At 43.6% G+C, this 24,761-nt stretch overlaps 1 protein-coding gene across 13 annotated transcripts in view; it reads left to right on the forward strand.

Annotated features, from left to right (window-relative positions):
- Positions 1 to 24,761, forward strand: part of STRBP (spermatid perinuclear RNA binding protein) — a 58,878-nt gene that overhangs the window by 5,005 nt on the left and 29,112 nt on the right. For 10 of the 13 annotated variants that reach the window (XM_040083555.2, XM_040083558.2, XM_058423180.1 and 7 more), the window contains exons 2-6: positions 17,044 to 17,219; positions 19,029 to 19,118; positions 19,380 to 19,597; positions 20,312 to 20,477; positions 22,193 to 22,337. In XM_040083555.2, coding sequence (XP_039939489.1) covers positions 17,217 to 17,219; positions 19,029 to 19,118; positions 19,380 to 19,597; positions 20,312 to 20,477; positions 22,193 to 22,337 — 622 coding nt within the window. In that variant the 5' untranslated portion in view covers positions 17,044 to 17,216. The remainder of the gene's footprint in view (positions 1 to 17,043; positions 17,220 to 19,028; positions 19,119 to 19,379; positions 19,598 to 20,311; positions 20,478 to 22,192; positions 22,338 to 24,761) is intronic. The other 3 variants (XM_058423183.1, XM_058423184.1, XM_058423179.1) reach the window with 1 other exon arrangement.

Genomic DNA, 24,761 nt, shown 5'->3' on the forward strand with positions numbered 1-24,761 from the left:
TGCCCCATCGAAATTGCCCCTTGGTAGGAGCAGAAAAGGGCGGGCTGAGTTTAGGGCCTTGTACTTTTCTCTTTTCCCTCGGATTCTTGGGAGGGAAGACACTTTGACTGAACACATTTCTTGTTTGACTTGTAACACAGCAGATTGGAGTGTTGGCACAGTGTCTTGAGTGTTGGGCCCTCAAGAGTCTTTAGTATTCCCTGAGACACAGGATGATGTTCCATGGGGGAATGTTCCTGCAGAGCTGTTGGACTGAGTTGATACTGACCCTAAACCAAATGTTCCCTAATCCCAGGATCTGCCTTGTGGAAAGGTGTGTGGGTGTGTGGGAAGCCCAGCCCCAACCTCTGTGTAGCCAGTTTGTGCTTCCAGAAGTGAGCTTTGGCAAAACACTCCCTCGAGAGGCTGAGGAGGTCTGAGGCTGTGGGCAGGGGCTTTTTGGGTACACAGCAACTGATTCCTTCCAGCAAGATTTTGCCAAAAAATGGTTTACTGTAGTTCCACTGGCATTGTGAAATTAATGCATCTTTTTTAGTCTATATTTTGCAGGGGATGGGTCCCATAACAGGATTGTAGTAAGTCATGATTGATCTTGAACATGGCATAAATTTTTCTTCACTTGTTGCAGGGCTCTGGTTTTTTGTTAGGAAGTAGCAGCCAAAGCATGGATCCCCATTTAACCCTCTCCATAAACACGGTATCTTTCTTCATAATATGAACTAACATGAAATCATAAATGTGGTATCTCGCTCTCTAAAGAGACTGTACAAAATTCAGCAAGGAAACAAGCTGACATGCTGCACTCCACTGAATTTAGTTGCTGTTGTTGAGACAGGTGATGTTTTAAAATTGCCAGCTGGCATATACCTGATGAAGGTGTTTGATTGACAAGGTCTTCTTACAGCCTGCTTAGCAAGACACTGACCAGCTGGACCACACACATCACCTGGAGACTACCTGTCAGGACAGTATGAATAGAATCCATTGAACAAATTACAGCTTGTATTAAAAATGAAAATGAAAAGCATTTGAGTTAGCTGCCCCATGGCAGTCAGCTGGCATTGTGTTTCTGACAGTAGGAGCATCTTCATCAGGGGTCCAATGGTGGGACCTCGTGTGGGAAAGGTCCACGGGACCTGGCTGCGGGTGTTTTTGTTCTCTGTAAAACAAATAACAGCAGTGAATGTGGAAGTGCTGACTGATGTGTGTTGAGGTTTGATGGGTTTTGAAGCTGAATGCACATAACAGCTCGTTATGTGATGTTCATTCCCTGGCCCTGGTGGGCGTGGTGGCAGTGGCCCAACCTGCGTGGCTGGTTTTCCCAGCTGAGAAAGCTGTGTGATGTTTTGACAGGTGTGACTGATGCTGGGGCTGGCTGAAGACAGCCATTTTCCAGTGTGAAGACAAGGAGACAGATTAGTAATTTATTCCTACTTTTGATACAGCTGTGCTGAAAGGGGCAGCTTTTTGCATATGAAAACTTCTTCTTTTTCTCCAGGTATGGGGGTTGAGTTTGATCTGTGACCCTCCTGGTGCTCTTCTGCTTTTCCTTCTCTGCTCTGCCTGATTGCTGCATGTCTGATGTGACTATCTGGGGGGATTTGCTTTAGTGGAAAAGACTCTGGAATAGAAGGGGAAGCTGTAGGTGTACAGCCTGTGACTCCCAAGGAGTGAAATACCAGAGAACAGCCACAGCCACAGGAAAGCTGAAGGCTGTGGTATGATGGAACAAGTGGCAAACACGGATCCCCAAGTAGGATACTTGATGGGATTTCAAGGAAACAGATACAGAGTCTCATTACTGGGATTCCTACTGCTCTTCCAACCCCACTCTCTTCCCCTTTACTCTGATAGCTGGTATAGCTCAACAGAAGATAAGGGGAGAACATAAATGTCCAAGAACTGACTTCTCCCCACCTCTGCTTTGAAGGATGCCTTTTCCATGTCACAGACCCTCAGTGACTGTCATCTTTTCAGAGAGCTAGAACTGTTGGGTGAGCAGTTATTCCGTGTCCTAATGCTTCAAGATCTCTTGATTCCATGGCTAGGTAATTGGACTTGGCAAAGAGATTAGGGCTTCTTTGGTTACCCAGTCATGCTGTTCAAGTCTTCAATCATGCAGAGACTTAATCTGTTCCTTTAAAGTGCTCAGCTGTGCCATTTGGGTGACCTTAAAGAGCATCACCGGGCTGAACCGTGTGTGGAAAGCGGGGATGGGGCACAGGAGAACTGGGAGCACTGCTTCCAAAACTGGAAATGGGTAAAACTCTTAGACAGCAGGCACTGAGCAACACTGTGTTCCAGTGAAGAATGTCTGGCAATTAACCTGCAAGTATTGATTAGGGCAGCATTTGGCCCCTTATCAGGTTCTGCCGCTGACTTACCGCACAATTTCAGTTCTTCGCATCCGAAGTTCCCCCTAGAAAGATCTGAAATGTTTTCCTGTCTCACAAAAACTGTTATTTAAAATCAGTAATAAATGTACTCTGGTAAATATGGTGACAAGTGTTCTAGAAAAGCCAGGAAGAAAGACAAATACTGGGAAAAGGGCGGGGAGACAAAACTGATAACTTCTTTGCTTCTGGTGGGTGAGGGTGAAATTGGTGAGTGCCAAAAATATGAGCTCAGAGAAGTAGCTTGTTCTGCTCTGAGCCCACATCTGTACACACCTCCTCATCTCTACAGATGGCCAGAAGGCTGAAGAGAGAACACAGTTGTCTAAATTTGTATAAGAGAAAAGAATCATGACTCCCACCTTGGAGGCACACAAGAACCTCCTGTAACTGGAGAGCTTTCAACAATTTAAAAAAATTTGGTTGAATTTTCAGTCTTAGCAAATTTAGTGGATCCTGACACTGTTCATAGTTATTAAATAAATAACTTTTTCAGTTTAATTTGTGGTAGAAGATGGTTGTCTGGAACTGCAGTCTTTATTCCTTCAAAACTGGCCTGCTAAGGAATATATTTGATCCAGAAGTCATCTTTGCATGCTTATACTTTAGCAACTTATAAGATGCTTTTCCACTTTAGATTTCATAGTTCTTCGTATTTTAGAAATAACATCTGTTACAGTCACAAGAGTCATGGTGCTGTCTGGATAAATCATGATAAAAGACCTGAAGATAAAACTAAAATATTTTTACTTTCATGCTTTTTTTCTCCTACCATTACTGTGGGAATGAGATTGTCTTTTACATTGAATATATTCATATGGTCTGCTTTATCTTTTGGGGGAAATCAGTAACTTTCCTTTTGTTAGCTCAGGAGATAAAGGCTATTTTTTAAAGCAGGGAGTTGGGAGTCAGTACTATATAAGTAGTGATTTCTTGACCAAAAACCTGGTTTTGTGGACGTGGCCTTATGCAATTAACTAATAAAAGAGAGCAGCTTACCAAGTGCATCTTTGACAGGTCTCTGGCCAGGCCCGTTCTTTGCAGAGGGGTTGAATACGGAACGTCCTGAGTTGTGACTGTAGATACTGTTCCCTTCCACCCCGATCACTGTGGAGCCTGAAACTGGAAACCTCCTGACCCTTTTAAAAACAAACGAGCAATTTTGTTTAACTTTTTGCTGTGGGTCAGGAGCCTGAGCTTCATGCCAAGTCTCAGTGTGATCCAAAGTAACGCTGCAGACTTACAGGAAAACTCCTGCAATATGGAGCTGATGAAGCTGTGACTGTTGAGGCGCTGTGATTTATTAGAGCAGATTCTTAAAAGGGAAATAAGAAATATCCTGCCCTAAACATCCTTCAGTAAATGACAACTCTTGGGTGAGAACTTACCAAGTGTATAGGTGGAATATTTTGTGTTCCTTAATATGGCTTCAACATTAGTTTTAAAATAGCCACGTTACAAATGGATGTGCTCTTTCTGTGCAGTTGGGTGGTAACTGGCCTCTGTTTTGGTTCCCCTTGAGATGCTTCCAAGTGTGCTTTTAGTGGTGCAGCAGCAGCCCAGTACCTCTGTCATAACAGCATTCCTTCCTCTGTGAGGAGTTGCAGCAGCACCACACATGGATGCACTGGTCTCTCCCTTGCAGGATGAGGACACTCATCCTTCCAGCACTGCATCTACAAAACTTTCTCTGGTGGCTGTTCCGTGAAGTTTTGAAAGGGAGCAAGTGTGCTGAAAGAATGTTAAGGGTAAAGGGCACCCAGAAGCATTTGCAGAGAAATGGGCAGCTCCAGAGTGGAACTAAGCCAATTGGGATCAATGGATTGCCCAGGGAGGCAGAGGGAGTCCAGGAGAAACTGTCAAATGTTCCTTCTGGAGTATCCATTTACTGATGCTTCTGCAGTTACTGCAGGGTTTGAATATCATTGAACTGGTGCTTCTGCAGTTGCTGTAGAAACTGTTGGCTCAGGCTGTCTCCTTGCAGTTCTCCTTCAGAGGAAGGACTGCTCAGGGAGAGCGTGGCTGGGCATGGGACTCGCTGGTACGTTCCCTGGTTCTTTCACACTGTGATCTGCAATCTTTATTTTAATACAAATCCCTTGGCTAGCTTCTTTTCTTTTGCTTATAAATGTTTGATCTGTATGTGGTACTCGCAGTAAAGGAGTCCTCTTGTGCCAGAACAAAGACTTTCTTTCTGCTGGTGCTGGGCACCACTGATTTGCAGTAGCTGCCTGGCTTTAGTGCCAGTTTTAGCAGGTGCACCTTGTCTCAATGAGCTCTCTTTGCCCTCATCACACAGCACAGTAGCAAGTCTCATGCACGGTCTATAGAAGACTGAATTTTGGCGGAGGGCTGAGGAGTTCAGGATTTACTGTACTTCCCCTCTCCTTTCTTTTCCTTGCTCTGCTTTCATTATTTGTGCTCCTCTTGTTACAGCTGGACTAGGTGATCGATGTAGGTCCTTTCCAGCTGACAATATTCTAAGTAAGTTTGAAATATCTCCTGAAAAGATCAAAGTGGCCATCCTGAATGAACTCACAGGAGTTATGAACTGCTGTTGGATGGCTGGAGCTCCGTGTGGAGCAGCCTGCAGGGATCCTGTCTGAGGGGTGTGGTTTGGGTGCGGGCAGGGGAAGCCGTCACAAGTGCACTCCTGGTCATCTGGGAGTTCCCAGTGGTTTTTCTGATTTGTAAGAGAGATCCCTTCCATCTTTTACATCTGATTTTGATTGTTTTAGATGATCACTCAGTATCTAATGTAAAAGCTGGGTTTTGACTGGTTGATTATTTTGTGGGTTTTTTAAGATAGAGAGAAGAAACTCCCTTATCCTCCAAAGCCTGCTCCTATATCAGCTGGAGTTTTAGAAAAACCAAGTGGCAAAGAGAGCCTCTGTTTTTTTTTCTTCAGAGGCAGTGATGTGCTAGAATGTGGTGTGCAGAGTGCTCAGTGCTCAGGAGCTGCCTGCAAAGCTGCTCCTTATCTTGCACAATGGCTCAGATCCCTCCATAGTGTTCTGAAGTGTTCTTGTTTTTTGGCTCCTGTTCTTCCTGAGAACAGGCTGTGTGTGTCCTGCTACCTGACAAAAGAGGGGGTCCATTGGCCTCTTTTGAAAAAGACACAAGGTTCCTGAGTCCTCGTCAGTTTGACTTTCAAAAGAGAACAGTGCTCAGAAAATTTGATGCCTGAAAGTAGGACACATTGTGAATTAGGTTCCTGAGTTTAATCATACCATATTCAGATATCGAATTGCTAATTTGACTCTCATGAATGGACAGGTAATTGTTGTCAAGCGTTTCCTGTGACAGTTTGCCAAGCTGACCTGTGAGGAACCCATGATCCTGCAAAGAGAGATTGAATAACAAAAGCAGCCAGAAATGCAGTGTCTGTTCAGATTAAACTAATGAAGCCTAAGAAGGTGGAAAGCTAGAAAGAGAAAGAGGATGCTCCATGCTTGGTGTGTGTAGTAAATGAAAAACTTACACTGTTCCAAGTGCTGCCACTGAGTTACTGTGGCCCTGAGCAAATCACTTGAATCTTTGGGCAGTGGGGTCTCTTCCCCATGCAAACAGCACAATATTCTCACCTATGCCAGCAATTAGAGAAGTGATGTTTGAAGAGTTGTGAAATCCTTGTGTATCTAAGGTCTGATTCAGGGTTTTTTGCTAATAAAAGTACATTGAAACTTGATAACTGGAATCAAAATAGAAAAGACTGAATAATGTTTTATCAGTCTCTTGTAAAGTCCAGCAGGGAGGTTGCCATCTCCCCCAGTTAAGCAAGGGGAGGCTGGGCAGTACTGTCTGCTTACTGGGAGATGGAGAAGTCATTTCCAAGATTGCTTTGGTTTGCTACCTGTCAGCTGTTTCATTCAATTTATTCTTCGTAGTGTTGAAAAGCACACTTTATCTTTAGAGTGGCTGCAGAAACTTTGCAAGGTTTGCCAGTTCCACAAAGCACCTTGGTGACATCTGCATGCTTTGATATCTCACTGCAGTATTTAGGAATGAGATCAGTCTAGAAACGCAGTATATTCTCCCCACGGTAAATGAGGAAAACCAGCCACAACCACTTGGACTGCAGTTCTGTAAGTAGTGTTATTCACCAAACTGTGCTTGTCCTTCAGCAGGGAGAACGCTGGTTCCTCTATTAGCTTTTAACTTTCATGGCAGTATTCCAAGAGGAAAAAACAGTACTTAAGTTTCGTTCTTAGCACAGAGATAAATGGAATGTCTCTGTCATTTGTCTGAAACCATGTGGTGAAAGGCATGATTGTTTTTTTTCTAATGGTTTTGCAGAGTAATAGGACAGACCATGATTTGGATTGCACAAGACACGTGCTGGGTTACTTTAGAGTCTGCCAAGTTCCAATTTGCAATTTCTAGAAAATTTAGAACAGAAACATCTGACTGTCTGCAGAAATCATGCTTCTAAATTTAACTTCTGGATTTTGTGTTGGTTAAGCATGAAATTGCCTGGAAATATTTGTCCACTGGATTTCAGGGACAGCCTTTCCTTGTGTTGACAGTGTGTCACTGGTGGTTCTGCTATCCTGTTCCTGGTCCTGCAGTGTGTGAATTTTAAATTCTTTAAAGTAAAATGTTCAGTGAAAAGGTGTTAGTTAGGTTTAATTACTTTTTGTAATGAAACAAAAAGCTTTCCCAAGAATGTTCTTTTACCGTGTTACTGTTTTCATCAATAATAAATAATGACCTAACTTTCCCTGGCCAGTAAGAACTGTTTCTGAACACCCTGTTACACCAAGTGTAGGAGTTTGCAAATATCACTGAGAAAGCCCAGTACAAGGACTTTTGTTTCCATAACAGAGGAGCTGTGCAAAGTGAAGAACCAGCAGAACCAAGTACTCTTTCAGTGCACAAAGTATTAATGTAGGTTTTTTTTTAAAAAAGGATCTTTTTTTCCTCCAACACAGAAGTGTCAGGTTATAGACAGGAATTTTGTTTAACTGTGGAGTAAGATAGATTGATGGCATTATAATCTGACATTCTTATATCGCTCAAAGTGTAGTTCTGGACTGAAAACCAGGCAGGTTTTATGTGTGCACAAGAGCTGAGTTCAGTATAATGATGGTCTTGACATGGACACAGTGGCTAAGCAGGCAATAGAAACATTTACAGTCTAATCTGGACTGAGGGATGAAAGGGTTTCTATCCCACTGCCCACCTGAGGAGAACACCCTCAGTCTGTGGCAGCTGGTTTCTAATCCTGGTTTTGATCCTGCCCTGATCCTGCTCTCCTACCCTGGCAGGTTGTGGCTTCCCAAGTGCAACTCCTTTTGAGAAATGAAATAAACCCCATCCGTGGTGCATTTAGGCACAGCAGGTTTCCTGTTATCGGGGGAACTCAAGTGGCCAGACACAAACTGCAGCCAAATAAACTAACCTTGATTGTTTTCCTCTAGTCTTTCCCTGGACAGTAATTCCAAGTGTTACTTTTGGCAACTCTAGTATATGGAGGGAGCTTTGGGGAGAGAGAGTTTTGTTGTGAGCTGATGTTCCTGCAAGGCTGAGAGCACTTGGAATGCTGCTATTGATTGGCCAGGCCGTTTGTTCCTCCCGGAGAAAGGAGGAGCTGCAGCAGCTGTGCCACGCTCCCGTGCCTGGCCCGAGTGTCACTGACCTGCCCAAGGGGTTTTCTGGGGCTCCTGGCAAGTGTGGTGCCCCCCAAGAGTTGATCCTGTTTTGCTGTTCAGAGATTTGATGCTGCTGGTGGAGAGTGCGAAGGCTGAGGAAGTTTCTTTAGCAAATGAAGAGCTGGAAGTGTCTTTGGTGCTCTTGTGAGTGGCACGATGGAGATGACATCATTATCTATAAAGAGAAATTAAACTAATTCATAGCCCTGTAGGAAATGTAAAGAAAGAGGCCAAACCAGCGAAGTTGTGTCTGTGGTTTAAAAACCCCATCCACCCGGGACTGGTGCATTTATCCTGAGAGGTCCTTTTCCTCCCCCCAGATTTTATCTGAAATTCAAAAGATAAAAAAACATTAACTGTAGCTTCTCAAGCTGGAGATCAATTACTTAGCACGGTTCTGTTCTCCTAAGATACTGGAGAATACAGTGTTACAGATGCCTAATTTAACTATTCTTTTTCTTTTTAATTTCAATGACCTATTAAAAATAAGCAAACAAAAAAAGGCTGTGGAATTCATTAATCGTCTCAGGATGTTCCCAAGGATAAAATTAATAGATAGAACTTAGGCTGAGAAAATAATTTTGTAACCTAGCTTGTGGTCTACAAACTGAGCATTTCCACCAGTGATGGTCCCTGCTGAAGTCATCCTTTTTTTCATTTCCACGGCTGTACTGTGCTGTGTGAACTGGAGAGAGGAATAATAGATGAGTTTTGTAAGTGAAGTTGGCAGATCTGACAGCACATGCGTGCAGTGGAGATCTGCTGAGGCAAGAGGATGCTGGATTGAGCCCATCTAAAATATTTTTAGAATCGTGGTTATCCAGGGAAATAGGACTTTTGTTTTTATTTACTAATTCTGTACATTTCTAAATATGTTTGTGGCTCTTCTTCTTCCTCTTAGTCAAGCTGGGACTTTCTACTTGAAGATCTTGTCTGAGGCAGATGGTGGACTTGGGTCACAAATGGCAGTTCTTTCTCTGCCATTTTAGGCTGGTGTGGTGTTTTACTTTGATGGATATTGTTGCTAGATTTTATGCCTAAGTAACCTAATTCAAAACTTTTGGTAGGGTTATAGTGCATTTGAAGTAAATAATTGTGTTCTGAAGCTGAAAATGGACGGCAGGCCGGGGTACCCTTCCCCAGAGAGAAACCCCAGTGTTCTCTGTTGAAAGGGTGCTGGTGCTGGGTTCTGAAGGGTTTCAAAAGAGCCAATTTTGTTCCCTAAACAGCCCAAGATTTTAGTTACAAATTCTGTTTCAGACCTCTCTCTGGCATTGCATGAGGTACAATTGAATCAAACTTAAAATAATGTGGTTGGATGGGCAAGAGATGGCAAGAGAAAACACTTAAAATCTTAAGCTTTTAGTAACCCAGAAACGTTGTCAATGTGTTCTTTGACAAAGCAGTCAATTAGTCAGGAAGTAAAAAATTAACCTGAACTTGTTCAGGAGTTGGAGTGGAACTAAAACATGGGAAAAGTCTGATGGAGGATGTGCACTGACTGGGAGCACAAGAGCTTTTTACACAGTACTCACAGAGTCTAGTGATCTTCCATTCCCAACCCTTTAAAATCTTCTCTCTTTAATTAAAAAAAAAAAAAAAAAAAAAAAAAAGGAAGTCACTGAGGCAGCAAGACTGACGTACTAGAAAATGCATTTCAGGGGAGAGTCATGAATGTTTAAACTGGCTGAAAGGCAGGCAGGCACAGTAACCAGGGGGGTTTGCAACACCCAAAACACAGGGTCTGGATAATTGACATCAGGGAAGAAATTCTGGGGAGAAACTTCATTAAACTTCACTGTTGAGGGTTGCTGAAGTTTTAGTCAGAAGGAGAGCATTTATTCTTAAAAACCTCTTAATGCTTTGACACTTCATATTAAACACTGGGAAAACGCAACTCTCAAAGACATATTTGCATTCTGTTATTTGTAAGAATGACTAAATTTGCTTTGCTTATAACCAGAGCTTTAGAATCCATGTTGCTTTCCTCTTTCCTCTTACTAATTCCCAGATATGCCTGGGCTGTAGAGCAGGGGACAGATAGCAGAGCCAAGCATTTGGCTGTTGCCTCATGGAACTGATGAAAAGTGCAAACCACCAGCACAAGCAGATCCAGTGTTACTGTAGGACAGCTTGGGCTCCAGCCTCCTTCTTTTTGTTGAAATTGTATTTTATTTATTGCCAGCACAGAGGGAATGCCATGCTTTCCAGCCTTTTCCATGTGTGAGCCTTTGCCTCCTTGGTGGCAGTTCCCCCATCCTGGCTGAGTCGCTGGGCTGCAGCTCGGGTCCACCCGCAGAATCCCATATTCTATGGGATATGAATCACAGCAGCAAAGAAACTGGGGCACTGCAGCTATTTCAGTGAGGCTGAAGGGTGCTGGGGAAGGAATGTCCCTGTTCTCAATCTCCTCAACATCGTGGCTGCTTCCTGTGGTGGTTTCTGGACCAGCGAAAGCCTTGCAGGTAAAGGCAGAGCTCACAAATCCAGGGATGTGGGGAATCTCTGGGAGTTTGGAGATGTGCAAGGCTTTAGTGCTGGGGTGTGCTGCAGGACAGGGCTGGTGTGGTGAGGACCAGCATGGCACAAACTGGGTGGAGGAGGTAGAACTGTGATTCTCTTTTGGAGAATGTGATGTCATTTCAGGCATAGTTCCAGAGTTTTGCTTAAACCAGCTCTGTCTCTGGGAAAATGACATTGCAGATGGTGAGTGTCATTTCAGTGTAATGCAATCCTGTTATTAATTTAGTTAATTTTTCAACTGTAAATGAATGCAGTCTGAGTTAAGAATTCCAGATGATTTTGATTTTGGATGTCACACCGTGACTGCAAAGTACCTTCATGTCTCCTTTGACCAGTTTAGCCAGGAAAGCAAGAATACAACATTAGGGTGTCTCAAGTCACAAATCAGTTCAGTGTTTCACAGACACTGAGAATCCAGTGGTGATTTCTGCCTCATCTCAAATGAATACTTTGCTATCCATTATTTATGTACTATCTAATCTGTGACTTTTTATTTAAGACACCTGCCAAGAAATGCACCCCTTAAGATATTTTGTCTCCTGCATTGCTTTTACAGGCAATTTAGTTTTGCATATTTCTTACTGTTTGAACAGGAAAAACATTAAACTGTTCATGTGTCAATTTGTTATTTAAGTGTCAGCAGCCGGTTTTAAAACTCTTTGCACTTGGTGTGTCTCTAGTCAGCCTTGCATCGTGACACCCATATACCAGGAGATGAAGGCAATTTCAAAATGATTTCATTAGAGACCCTGTAATTAGAGACCCTGTGTAGCCCTGGCTCTGCTGGGGGTTGTGCAGGTTTCAGGGAATGTGAAACCCAAAAAATCTAGAGGAAGATGTAAAAAAATCTATGTAAAAAATACCTTGAGGTGTGCAGCTGGTGTGCTGAAGACCACCTGGTGAGCGTGGTGAATACCTTCCTGTCCTCAGGAGTCTGTAGTAGGTTCAACCCCAGGAGGATTTATATTCTTTCCAAAACTGTTATCTTTCTTATACATTACAATTCAGTAGCTGCAGTTATTTCTACTAATGTCTATTTCTTTCTGAGAGGGGATGGTGTGATTCTATCTAAAATAGAGCATTTTTTTTCCTCAGATGATTGCAGATGTGCTCACACAGTGCCTCTGTTGTTCCTTTTTAAACCTTCCTGTTAGGCTGGTAATGATTTCCCCTTAGACCATCTTTTCACCTTCTTTCCAGGAGCTAAAAATATGAGCTACACTCTGCGCATCCCTGTTTCCTTTACCTTAATGCATTAATTTAGATTAAGCAATTGCTTGCCTTTGCTTCTTCAACTTTAATTACTGTACCAGTGTGATTTCTTCTGGCTCTTTTTTCACTCCTTGCTCCACAGCGGAGGGGAATCCACGCGTTCACTGACTTTCAGTCGCATCTCTGACCCGAGGGTCGTGCCTTGGCACAGATGGATTCTCTCCAGGAGCTCTGCACGCTGACAAGTGGGCAGCTGTGCTCCTTGCACTGTGAGCGTTCTCAGAGCTCTGGACCCTGGAAGGTGACTTTGATTTCTCTCTCCTGGATGGTTACATGTGCTGTGGTTCCAGATCTGGTTATCAAGTTTGTGCCTACCCTGTCTCTGGCACTTAAAGCTGGGTGTGGGGGCTGCTCCCAAGAGACCTCCGAGCACAGGAGCCTTTGGTAGAAATATTATGAGAACTGAACAGGCAGAAGTATTCCCAGACTCCAGGATTTGCTGTATAAAGTGTTAGAGGTTGCCAGAGGAAGTACCTTTTCAGCTTCTAACTATAGTGTTGCTTTGTAATTATTCATTTGGATGGAAAATTCCAACCTTCTAAAGGTTATCCCAGATGCATCTTTGCCAGGAAATGCATTACATGGAAAATAAAAAAACTCCTATGAATACAGTCTCCAGGTGAAACTGGATGCTGAGCATACTGTTGGAAGCAGTCTGAGCCTTGTTAAATGTGTCCCAGTGTTACAGGGCACTGCTCTCCACGATGCTGCTGGGGCTCTGAGTGGCCGGGATTTCTCTTTGTGTGGTGGGGAAGGAGGAAGTTCCATACAAGGAGCTGGTTATTTTAAATAGTGAATATCTGCACAAGGCACAGGTCAGTCATATTTTGCAGATTTCTTTGCCCTGTGCTCGTCTCTGAATCCTCATGAATTGTATTTCTTATCTGTTCCCCCCGGTTTGTTGATACTTTTAACATGAGGGAAAACTATTTTGATATTCCTCTGTCAGTTATTTTGACATTAATCAACACTGCAGATCTTGTTTTGTTTGGTGTCTGGGTACATCATAAAGAGAGTTGCTGAAAGAGTTCAATTACAATATCAGCATCTCTGCCAAATGTATTGAGCTGTTCTGAAAAGCGGCTTGTCTTTTCTGACCCAGATACACAGTTTCCAACTGTGGGAGATGCTGCCAGAAAGACTCTTGGCAGAAGGCCAGCAATAAAATTCTACTGCAGAAAAACACAACATATTTTCAGCAGCACTTTGTGTGGTGTGATGAAAAATTACCTGTCTCTTGAATGGTAAGCAGAGGCAAAAATAAACTTCCAATCTGAAGTTGCAAGCCTCTCATTCTGACTTTTGAAGGTAACAAAAACCGGTATAAATTTCAGTTATTTTCTGTTACTGTGTGTGATACACCTTGGGCTGTGTTAGATGTTCATTGCTTTGTTATTAGCAACCTCTGTTGTTGTTGCTGCCCTGTCAGTAGAAACTCTGTCTGCTCTTGGGGTGTTGCACACTGCAAGCTGCAGTTCTCCTGGGCAGATATTGGTGTCGGGGTAGAATTCAGAAGGTGGAGGGTGTTTTTAATGCTTCAGCTGAATTTTGTTAGCGTGTGCCTTCTTGATGGGGCATTTAAAACCAATTTTCATGGTGTTCTACTTGGCCTGGCCAGGAGCCTGGAGAGCAGCTCACTGAAGTGAGGGGGTTGGAGCTCTGGTGTCCAGTGAGCCCAGTTTCTTCTGTGTTGCACCAGTAACGCTTCTGTGCAATGTGCTGCTGCAAGGGGACACTGGGGTGCCAGGCACACTTCGTATCTCCTTTCTAGAGGCTCGGAGCACCCTGATTCTGGTATTTCAGTCCCCATGGGATGCAAGTACCTGTTTCTCCTGCCTTTTCACCTCCCTGTTCACAGGCACTCAGAGGTAGCTGAGCGGATTCATCAGCCCTGGCTGTTTAACTGTCTGTCCCTTGGGAATGCAGCTGCAGATGCAGGAATATCTCCTACTACAAAAGCCTCGTCTGAAATTCTTTTTGTCTGTCTTGAGCCAAAGCTAAACTTCCTCTGTGAAGGATGGAATGTTTAATGGAAACGTTGCTACACTGTCATGGTGTTTTAATAACATTTCTAATGTGTCAAATCCCCAGTGATTTTAAACCACACTGCAGGCTCCGCACAGCTCCACTGTGACCTGGTTTGGAGACAGAGATTATTTACTCTTGTTTTATACTTTAGAGGCACATGATGCAGAGCAGAAGTGACTTTTTCAAGGTCACCAAGGTCTCAGTGGTGCAAGGAGCTTCCTCTACAAGTTTTCTTGCCAAGTGTGGGTGGCTGCCCCTAGGTAAGAAAGACACACGTTTAAATATTGTGCTTTTTAGTCTGAGCATCAACTGTTACTGCCCTGAGGATGCAGGAGCAAATATCCTGCTATAGTCTGGTAGTGGAATGAGGCTGCTGGATTTATGGAATTGCTGCTCACTTCACATAATGCTTTCTGATGTATTTGGTGCTGAGCTATGTTATGCTGCTTTAGTCCATATGGTTGGAGCAGATTTGATTTTGGTTTTCCTTAATTTAATTCTGCGTGCTGTCAAATGTACTTTATTCTGTATATTGTGTCTACACTTTTATAGTAAACTCCCTCCTGCTTAGTGCTTTTGTTGAAAATGTTCTCTCAAAGTCTGAACTAAATTAGGGTTTCACTCCTAAGCATGTTTCTGAAATATTCGTAGGATGTTAATGACTTGGAAGACATCATGTATCAGCTTCAACTCAATTTTCAGGATTTTTTTCCAGCTTTCTGAATTTTATAATAAAGATCCCTTTGTAGTTCATCTATCTGTGCCCTGACTTCAGCCATGCACTGCTGAATAAAAAGGGCAGGTAAAGAACTCATAAATACCCTTATCCAACAGCCTTTACTTGTCACTGGAAACTGAACCTGTCTCGAAAACAAGAAAACAGGGCACTGCTCCATACGCTGCTAAGGAGAGGTGCTGGCGTTTTCACTTCACCAGCCCAGCAGAGATTAACCCCCACTGTGGCTGTGACACATTCGTTTCCAGCCTGTTCTGGATTTTCCAAGAAGCTGAGAAGCTCCCGGCACGGGCAGGGCTGCCCCCGAGGAGTGAGGGAGTGAGAGAGTGAGAGAGTGTTTGCAGGGCCCGGGGGGCTCTCACAGATCTGCCCTCTGAGCAGCAGCCTGCTCAGCACTTACTGAGCACCAGAATGCTCAGCCAGCTTTCTCTGTCCATCTGCTCGCCACAGCCTGGGGGAGCTGATAAGCAACACCTTGCAGTAGTCTTGGGAGGGAGGCAGGGCTGGAGTGTTGCTGCAGTCTGGAGACGTTGTACTGGGCATATGCTGAAGTCAGCAACACATTCCAGTGCCCTTCTCTCTGCCTGGAATTGCCAAGTTACAGCTACCACAGAAGATAACAAACCAAAAAAGTGAAATGTGGGAGTGACGGGGAAGAAGAGTAGGTGAAGATAGCTGGAATTCAGTTGGGAGAGAGAAATAATTTAAAATAGATTATCTAGAAATGTGTCTCATAAAAGTCTCTCTTGTTTGCTATCTGCTGACTCAAGTTATTATTAATATTATTACAAAGCAAAATGACCTTGTAGAGTCTGGCTGGTTCTGGAGATGGTGAAAGGCTGCTGAATGTGGAGGAGCTTATGACTAGTTCACAAAATAAATACTGCCAAAGCAGTGATCTTTGCTTAGTTTTCCTCCCAGCTGCCCCTGCCTGACTTCCAGAATCTCTTAAGAGAAAGAACATCCCCTTCATTGATTGCTTCTGGGAAACAGTTGGTCGAGTGTTAATACACCTTGGTGGGCACAGAGCCTCTGTGATGAGAAGTGGGGTCAGTCAGGGTTTTCATTAGCTTGCTTTTCCCAAGTATTTTTAGTATGACTGCACTGAACTCCCCTGGGGTTTCTTCCTTGGCAGTTTTCAGCTGCTGGAGCAGACAGGTCCCTGCACAGTGTTCTTGTCTGGCTTTTTGTTTTACCCTGTTCTACATCCTCAATTCAGTGGTGTGACATACAAGCAACTGTCAGGCCCTTGCTGCCAAAGCTACTGGCCCTGTAAACCTGCTTAATTTGTTCCTAGCCAGGGAAATAGGGAAGCAGGATCTGCTGTTACCTTTTCCCCTGTCACATTCAAATCTCTGTGGGATGCAACATTTTAATTATTCCCTGTCACATCACAGGTTTAAGTATCTCCTCAGCTTTCAAGTCATCTCACCTATCCCTCTGCTGTTGCCAAACATGCTTTCAATCTCAAACAATGTCAGGCTTCTCTGACACACAATATGCAAAGCATTGCTGGAGAAGGGGGGTCAGATACAGGAGAAAATGAAAACATTTTGTGCATGTGTCAATCTGCAGAAATTTACTGACTGGGTTTCCAATTGCTTCAAATCGTTGCTGGAGAGCTGATGCAACAATATGTGTCGTGAAAGGAAAAGAGGAATTTTCTGCAAGGAGTGGAGTGTCTTGCTGTGCAGTGAGCTTATGCTTCCCTCTCTCCCATTACCTGCTCTGTTATTCTGCTCTTCTCTCTCACAGAGCATTTCTTTGCAGCTTGATGCTGCCAGTGCTGGTGTTGTTTCCCAGTTTAGTACAAGAAGGCTGCTCTTGCAGGATCTTTTCCGTGCTGTGTGCTGGGAGAGGCAGTGCATGGGCAGCACAGGCGGTGTGGGTGATTTCAGCTCCTCGCAAGTCTGACGTCTGCAGTTTGTTAGAATGTGCTTGTCTTTAAATAACAACCTGCAGTTATTGCAACCTGAAGCCTTGGTTCTTGTGCAGCATCTGACACAGGATCGAGGGCTGCACTTAGAATTTCCACAGAGAATTACTTTTTGGTAATTAAATTAAATAAATGTAGTGTGTTTGATTCCTAGCCTGCATGTGACACAAAAATAGAGACTTTGCGAGCTGGTTTCACACAGAGCATGTTTGCCATGTTGGATTTCCTGTCTTCCTCATCCCAGAAGTTGGGATTGCCAGGTGGCTGCCAACCTCCCTGGGATCAGCTCTAACTGGCGTGGGAAAGTCGTTACGTGTGTGGGCACATGACAAAAAGTTGCTTTCCAGAGTGACATCTGTTTGCTCAGATATAAATGGCTCAGTGACCGTCCTATCTGGAAGCTGGGGTGCTCTGATCAGTGGTTTGCCTCATGTGCTGCATCCAGCACTTCTGGAATCAACATGCCATCACTGCTGATCTCAAGTTGTTTCTCTCTTTTTGCAGGTGAATTAGAGAAAGTGACTCCCAGAGCACCTTGGCTGTATGAACTCTTGAGCTGTCAGGGGACTGAGAGGCTTATGAAGAGGTTCTGTCAGGCAAAACAGTGCTTAGCAAAGACACCAAGGAGGAGGGAAAAGGAGAAAGGGAGGGAGAGAGAGCTGAAACACTAACAAACCATGGTAGGTATTTGTTGTCTTTCACAGGGGTGCATTAAAAGTGTTTTCTGCTGCCAGGCTTGCATGGGGCCTGATCAAACCTGAGAGAAGGGATTTTCTGACCTTGCACTAACTGAGGGGTGGTACTGTGTGCTTTGAGCAAAGCAAGTGAGGTCTGATGTATTGTCAGCCTCTTAAAGCCAGAGAGTGTTCTTGTGAGCCTGCAGTACATGAATTATTAAATACCAACGAAGGGGATGCTTATAAGGTTTTCTAATAAAACTGGCATTAGCAGGCTGTAGCAAACAGCGTCAGTGACCTTGAACTTGCAGATTTCATTACCAAATGCTCCAATCCCCTTCCACCTCGACCTCACAAAAGCAAGTTTTGATTATTGACATCCGTGTGTGTGATTGAAGGTGCCTCTGTGCACACTTCGTGACAGTGTAGATGAAATGTGTGTAGCTAAATATACCTGGTGTGTGTGGTTTAAGTGAGGAGTCACTTCTCATTTGCCTGGGTTTGGCTGCAAATAGAAATGCCTGAGATGTGGGATTTGTAAAAATGTGCAAGTATAAAGTATTGTGATGGTGAGATTCTGAAATGTGTTCACAAAAAGGCAATAAACCTACTCAGTTCCTGAAAAATATGAGTGGAGAGCAGTTCAAACATATTTATATATTTTTAAGCTCTCTAAGGTTATTAACTGTGAGAATGGAAATGAGAATAAATTAACTAAATTTTAAATACAATTGCTAACATTTGTGTGACTGGTTGCTGCAGGTAGGCTGTGTGTTTCTACTTGTATTAAAAAAAAAAAAACCTAAACCAAGAGTTTTACCAGTTACAGAGTGAAAGGAAGAAAGAACACTTGGCAAAGCAGAGTTATTAATATATTATATTTTAAAGTGTCCCACTCTGTCATTCTTTTTGGCCTGACTTGTAACGAGGGGTTGATCTTATCAGCCCCTCTTCATTAGAAAAGAAGATGTGTCTCATAATTAGGAATTACCAATTTGTTTCTGTTCCACTGTTGTAATTGAGGTTTCATAAGGTAGAAGATGGTGGGTGAATTGTTAAATGCAGTTCGGCCGTTTCCCTGCAGCCCAGCTGTATCCATGTTGTGGATAACCACAAGAGGGACCTCCTGGAAGCATTTTGCAGCCTATCAAACTGCAGGGGATAAAACCAGCCCCTGACGGATGAATTGTTACTGCCCAAATGATCCATCTGGGTGGGAACACAAAAATTAAGAAGGAAATCATGTCATGACCTTCAATGAAAGAGACACAGGGAGTGCAATAAACCAGGAAATCATGGACAGTTCCTTAATAAGGATCCAGCTAGAGGCCTCTGAGGTTTTTCAAAGGCCCTTTGTGTCCTTAGGAGTGGGTACACCTCCAAACACATGAAGTGGGGGTGGAAATGACACCTAATTAAGGTGCTTAACCTGTAGGAGGAACAGAGGGATTTGCTTGGTGATTCGCTCTGGGAGGCTTTCAGCAGTGACTGATGTGTCTGGAGAGACCAAGCCTTACTGCTACCCTTGCCACAGGCCTGTGCTGTGATCACAGCTGGTCTGAGGCACTGTTTAGATCAAAAAAGTCTCACCTGAGTAGTCTGCAGCAAACTCAAAACTTCCTAGCTCAGGTTACCCAACTAGTGAAGTTTACCTCCCTCAGCACTCAGGACTCCGAGTTTCACTGCAGGCTTTTTTAATTAGCACTCTAATATCTTCCTATTCATTTGAATGTTTTTAAAAGAGAAGTTTCAGTCTCTTACCATTTATCTTTATTCTCATCTTCATTCATGCCTTTGTAAATCCCTGCACAGTGGCTGAGCCTCTCACAGTTCTGTACTGCCTGTGACTTCATCTGCAGCAGCAGCAAAGCCGTGAGCGATTGGCCCTTTGCCTGTTCCAAGGTGTGCAGCTCTTGTCCCTGGCACGAAGAGAGGAAAGATGGCTGCACTCAGCACTTCAGAAATGCAAAATTGTATTTGGAGAGTATCAATGCCTTTTACAGAATCGGAATCATCTCTCCTTGCCTGCCCTCTCCTTTCCACATGCCGTGCCCAGTCTGCACCCTCCTGCCAGGCAGGATTCCCATTCAGACAATGTCCTACATCCTGCTAATACACCAGTAACTTTGTTCTCTTTTCTTCCTGTTTCCCACTCCGCCACAGAGATCGATCCGATCTTTTGCTAACGATGACCGCCACGTAATGGTGAAACATTCAACCATTTACCCATCTCCAGAGGAGCTTGAAGCTGTCCAGAACATGGTGTCAACAGTAGAATGTGCCCTTAAGCATGTCTCTGACTGGCTGGATGAAAAGAACAAGTCTGCAAAGTGTGAAGGTGATGTGGAAGCCAAGGAGGAAGCTGCAGAAGGCACTGCCAAGTGAGTGAAGCCTCAGCTTACAACGTGTCCCTGTGCTGCTCTCAGTGGCTCCTTTCCTCCAAATAAGGGTTGTAGTGTTACCTGGGTCTGCTGCAGATGAATGTTAATAGAAGGAGGGGGATATATTTGGACTTCTTGAGGTGGGGGCTGTGCAGGGAATGGCAATAAGCCCAGTGTGGGTAGCAGCTGCTCTCCGTTTCTTTGCTTTTTTTACTGTGATGTTGTGAAGTTGCATTTAGCACACAAACTTTTCAGCAGTTTGAAGCAAATTCCCTGGAAGACACCAGTGCAAATCGACAGCCATGTGCTTGCAGGCTCCTGCAGTCTGATAGGCAAAAGAAGTTTTTATAATCCAGCAAAGTTTCCTAAGCCTCCATTATTTTCCATTATTGCCATAGTTTAACCCCAGCTGGCAAGTCAGCCCCACATAGACACCGATTTTTTATTTAAAAAAAATCCAAAATAAGCTCCAGTTGGAGACAACTGGATGAGACAAGAGCTGGTGTTGGCCTGTCAGAGAAGCATTTCTTGCATTTTACTCCAAGCTTTTTAACAATTCTAGTCTACAAAACTAGCTTTTGTCATAGTGTCCCTATATTGCTTTGATAACTCTTTACAGTGGCTCTTAAAATTCTTTACTGTGGCTCAGTTCCCCTAAACTGTAGCTGGAGAGTAAAATCCCATTTTGATTACCCCAAATTGTTTCATTTCCAGGGATCAAGGTGGTCGGACGTTATGTGGCGTTATGAGAATTGGCTTGGTTGCAAAGGGCTTGCTGATCAAAGATGATATGGATCTGGAGCTGGTTCTCATGTGCAAAGAAAAACCCACAAAGACCTTGTTAAGTATCGTTAAAGACAATCTCCCAGCTCAAATTCAGGTGAGTTCATTTGGAGCCGTCCTCCCACAAAGGCTGATAGCACTGCAAGGGCTATTTGGGGAAAGGCTGGAATTTGTTCCAACAAGAAAGACAAGTGGTATAAAGGAATATACTCTGAATCTAGGACGGCATCTGGGGCCTGTGACATGTTTAATGTGGTGACATGAAGCCCTTACTCACAAAATGTAACCTCTTTCTGCTGTTGTTGCCCTACTCCTGTTTGTGCTGTCAGTTCCCTGGGAGGGCAGCTGGCCTGTGTGCGTGTAACTAACCCAGGGTGGGTTTGGGCGCTCTGCTCCACCCAACATGAGCTGAACTGCAGAAATCTTCCCTGCTCAAGTGTGTCACTCAGTCCCTGTTGTTGTCCCCTGCCTGAACCTGCAGTTCCCCATTGCAGCTGCTTTGCTTGGGCTGTTCCCACATAAACCCCTCTGTGCTGCCAAGGTGAGAACATGTCACTTTAGGTGGTCACTCATTTGTGCTCACGTTAATCATGAGCTCACATTATTTTTATTTATGGCTACTTAATCCTGATGGTGGCATCCAGTGGGCAGCAGTTGCAGCTTGTTTAGGGATATCACCTCTGTGACAGAGCTCTGAGGAATCCATCCAGCTTCCAGACTCACCAACACTGGTGCCAAGGAACTGCCTCAAATGTTCCACTGCAAGTGCCCCTCTCCAAACCACAACCAAATTCAATCTGCTTTTCTCCTGATCTGCTTTTCTCCCCTTGTTTTAGTATTCTTGACAGCTGTTAGTTCTCACCATTCTTTTTCTCACACAAAGGGCTTGTTTTAGTGAGCTAATGTTGTTCCTAGAGATGTGGCCCTATCCATAGCTAAAAATGCAAAGGATCTCTTGAGCAGTAAATTTTACTTTGAAAATGATAGGGATGTATTGACTATTAAGAATAAACCTTGTAGTGAGGCATGAAATGAGGAGGGTTAAAAGTGAGCAGAAAAGTTAGTATGTGCCTCAAAAAACATGAGATAAAATAAGAGAATAGACATAACTAAAATATGTGAAGACTGAATAAATTCAAGGGAGAGGCCTGTAAGATCCTGTGGGGAAGGACTGTCAGGGATTACAGAAAAGATGAGGGAAGAGGACTCTGACTGGTGAAATGCTCCGAGTGTTGTGGGCATGGAAGACAAGGAGAGGCTCTGCAGAGGGATCAGACACTGGAGGCGAAGGAGGGTTTAGGCCCATTAGTGGACAAAAGGAGCAAGTGATGCACAGAGACTCGGGAGCTTCTGCTTTGAAGGCTCATGGTGAGCAGATGCTCAGCCATTTTGATCCCAACAATAAAGGAGCTGCAGAGCAGATTGTAGTAGGAAAGGGGTCAGAATAGACATCCTACCCACCGGTCTGCTGAACCAGACTACAGACACCAGGAGTGGCTGGAGGCCTCTGAACCATCTGTGGCTGCCCTTGTGCTTCTGGAGGGTGAGACAGCTCCCAAAGGGCTGCTGAGAGACCTGCAGAGAGATCACTGCAGAGAGCCCCCTTACAGTGCACGTTAATGCTGAAAACTGTAAGGCAGTTGTAGCACCGGCTACAAAAGAAATGTTTTAAATTGTTTTTAATGAGGGAGGCAAGGCTGCCTTTATTATTGCAATGCCCTGTAGCCTTCTCATTAGCTGAGGCACATACACAGATTCTTCACTTTTTCAGTCGATTGGGAGAGTCTTGAAATCTTTCTTGGTGACTTTCAGAAACTTACAGAAGAGAAGTATCTGGTGGAGGAGCATGTAAATGAGGCAGCTATTGTTATCCATAACACAAAGGAGCCCAAGCTCACTTTGAAGGTGATACTCACATCCCCTCTCATCCGAGATGAAGCAGAGAAGAAGGAAGGAGGTACACAGAGCGTTTTAACTTGGTTTTAAGACTGTTCTAGCTAAATGTCCTGACTGTGCAGCACAGGGTTAATTGGGAAGTAGGTTTTTAATTGTGCATCGTGTACTGACTAGACTGGCTATTGCCACCATGAGTTACATCATTTGTAACTTAAAAAGACAGCAGTCACTTAATTTTCATTCAAATATGTGTAGTTTTCCTTTGCAAGCAATATTCCTACAGCGTTAACTTTGACATACAATTAGATCTTAGTTCTCCTTTCTTTCCGACTTGCTATTTAATTCTTGAGCACCTGGCGCTGCACAGTCTTGTTTGCAAATTAAGTCAGTCAAGTGGGATTGGTTCATAGTTTCTTGAAAATCTCATTAAAATGTTTCTCTTTATGTAAAAGCCCTTTCCTGCAAAGCTCGCCAGTGTGTCATCCTGGCCCGCAGTTTTTATTGATTGATGATGTGTATGTTTCTGGCTTTAAGAATTTCCTAACTGGGATACAATTGAAGTTACGGTGCTGTGATACAGCACTTTCGCTTCTGAATTGAACGTTGTACCTCATGTCCTTAGAGTAAAATAGTTCTAGAAAACTGTCACTTAGTCCTTTCTGTTCCTTCTCCCTCACCGCGGTGTCCTACGCAGGAACGGTGCCTGTGGTACCAGTGAGGCTGGAAACAGACTGTGAGCAATAGAGAAGAGCAAATGTAGCCATACTTTGTTGTATTTTTAAATCTTTTCAGTAATTTCTGCTTCCGCTTCCCAAACCTATCCCTAGAAACTTTGCCACTGGATGATGTCAGACCTTTGACCAACTGGCCACTCTCTGTCATGACAACTGAGGCAGCTGGGCCCGTGTGGGCTAGGGAACTCCCTGTCGCTCTCTTCCCATTTCTAGACTTGCCACAAGTCCTTTGCTTCCTCCCTCTCCCACATGGAATACCGACGGGATGAGAAATGTTGGTCAGTTTCTCCTCGTTTTGTTGGAGGCGATGGCAGGAAGGATCCCTTTCCAAGTGACATGTAACACTTTGGCAGCAGTTGAATGCAGAAAAATCTTACAGAACAGATGAATGGCAAAGATCCCTTAATTACACTGGCTGTTTATTCTCAAATTAGCAACAATGTTGTTTCCAAGACCATTAAAAATGAACTGCATATTGCTTTAGTTGTTCAGCTTCCCACAAGATGCTGAGACCAGCCCCAGAGCTGCTGCAGCTCATCCATGTTCATGAGAGAGCACAAAGTGCAAGACAAATCCCGATGGTGAAGGATTTGTGAGATTCCCATAAGGGGATATAGTTTTACACAAAGGCTTCTGCCCGAGTATTTTCTTGTAAAAATTGATGCTGTTATGCCAGCGAAGTCCAGGAATTTCTGAATTAATCTCAAACTAAAGGAGGATTGGAATTTTTATGCTTTCTTATGCCTAAAGCTATTTTTTTTTTTCAGTATCTTAAAATATTTCCAAAGGTCTCTACATATTTTTTATGTTTAAAATGGTTTTACCACCTCCCCTGAAGTGGTTATACACTGTCATTCTGTGCAGCTGCTGAGGACAGGGAATAGGGTCGTGGATCTCATTTTAAAGTTCAGGTTCCTTGGCATTGATTCATCATAAAGAACTGAGACATTTATCACATTCCTTTTCAAGGAATATGGAGCATTACGCAGCTGTCACTAAGTAAGTTGAGAGGGGAGGATAATTTTTTTCTTTTGTAATCTTTCCAACCATTTAGATTGGAATCACTTAGATTCACACTAAAAAAGTTTCATGTCTAGTATCAAGGGAGAATAACTGGACAAACCGGTGAAAACACCTTGATCTCCAAAGCATTGCCTTATTTTTTCGCTACCACTGACCAGTATCAACCAAATGTAAATACACTTCCTATGCAGTTTTAAAAACCTCTCAGTTGGCTCCATGCATTCTTTTGACTGAAGGAACTCAAAGTACTGCTGAACTTGCCTTTCATCTTCCATGTAAGATAGGCCCAGGCTTTCCTGAGCCTTCGGAAAACTGACCAAGGTTTCTGTGGTGGGATTAGCACTAATCTGTCCTCTAACAACCCAGGTCAGGCCAATGGCCCTCGTTACCAGTGCTCCCATTGTTCTGTAGGAATGCTGTGTGTGCCTTCATGCCCTGATGTCAGAATGTATCGAAAAACATTCCTGGATTTCTCTTCAGTCCCCACCTCTTTGGAAAAGTGTTCATGTTTAAGATGTGATGTTTGTCCTATTTGTTTTTGCTGCTCCTTAGCAAAAATAAATAGCGGCCCAGTGTGTGTGTGCATTTTGGTGTTTCTCACAAATAGCTACCTATAAAGCTCTGCTTTCTCATGTTGAGAAGTCAAGCACCCAAATTTGCCTGCATTTTGCATCAGTTTAAATTTTAAACTTCTTAAGAAACTGAATTTTTAGTCACAGCATCAAATA

This window comes from Hirundo rustica, chromosome 20, assembly GCF_015227805.2.
Source record: "Hirundo rustica isolate bHirRus1 chromosome 20, bHirRus1.pri.v3, whole genome shotgun sequence".
Lineage (NCBI taxonomy): Eukaryota > Metazoa > Chordata > Aves > Passeriformes > Hirundinidae > Hirundo > Hirundo rustica.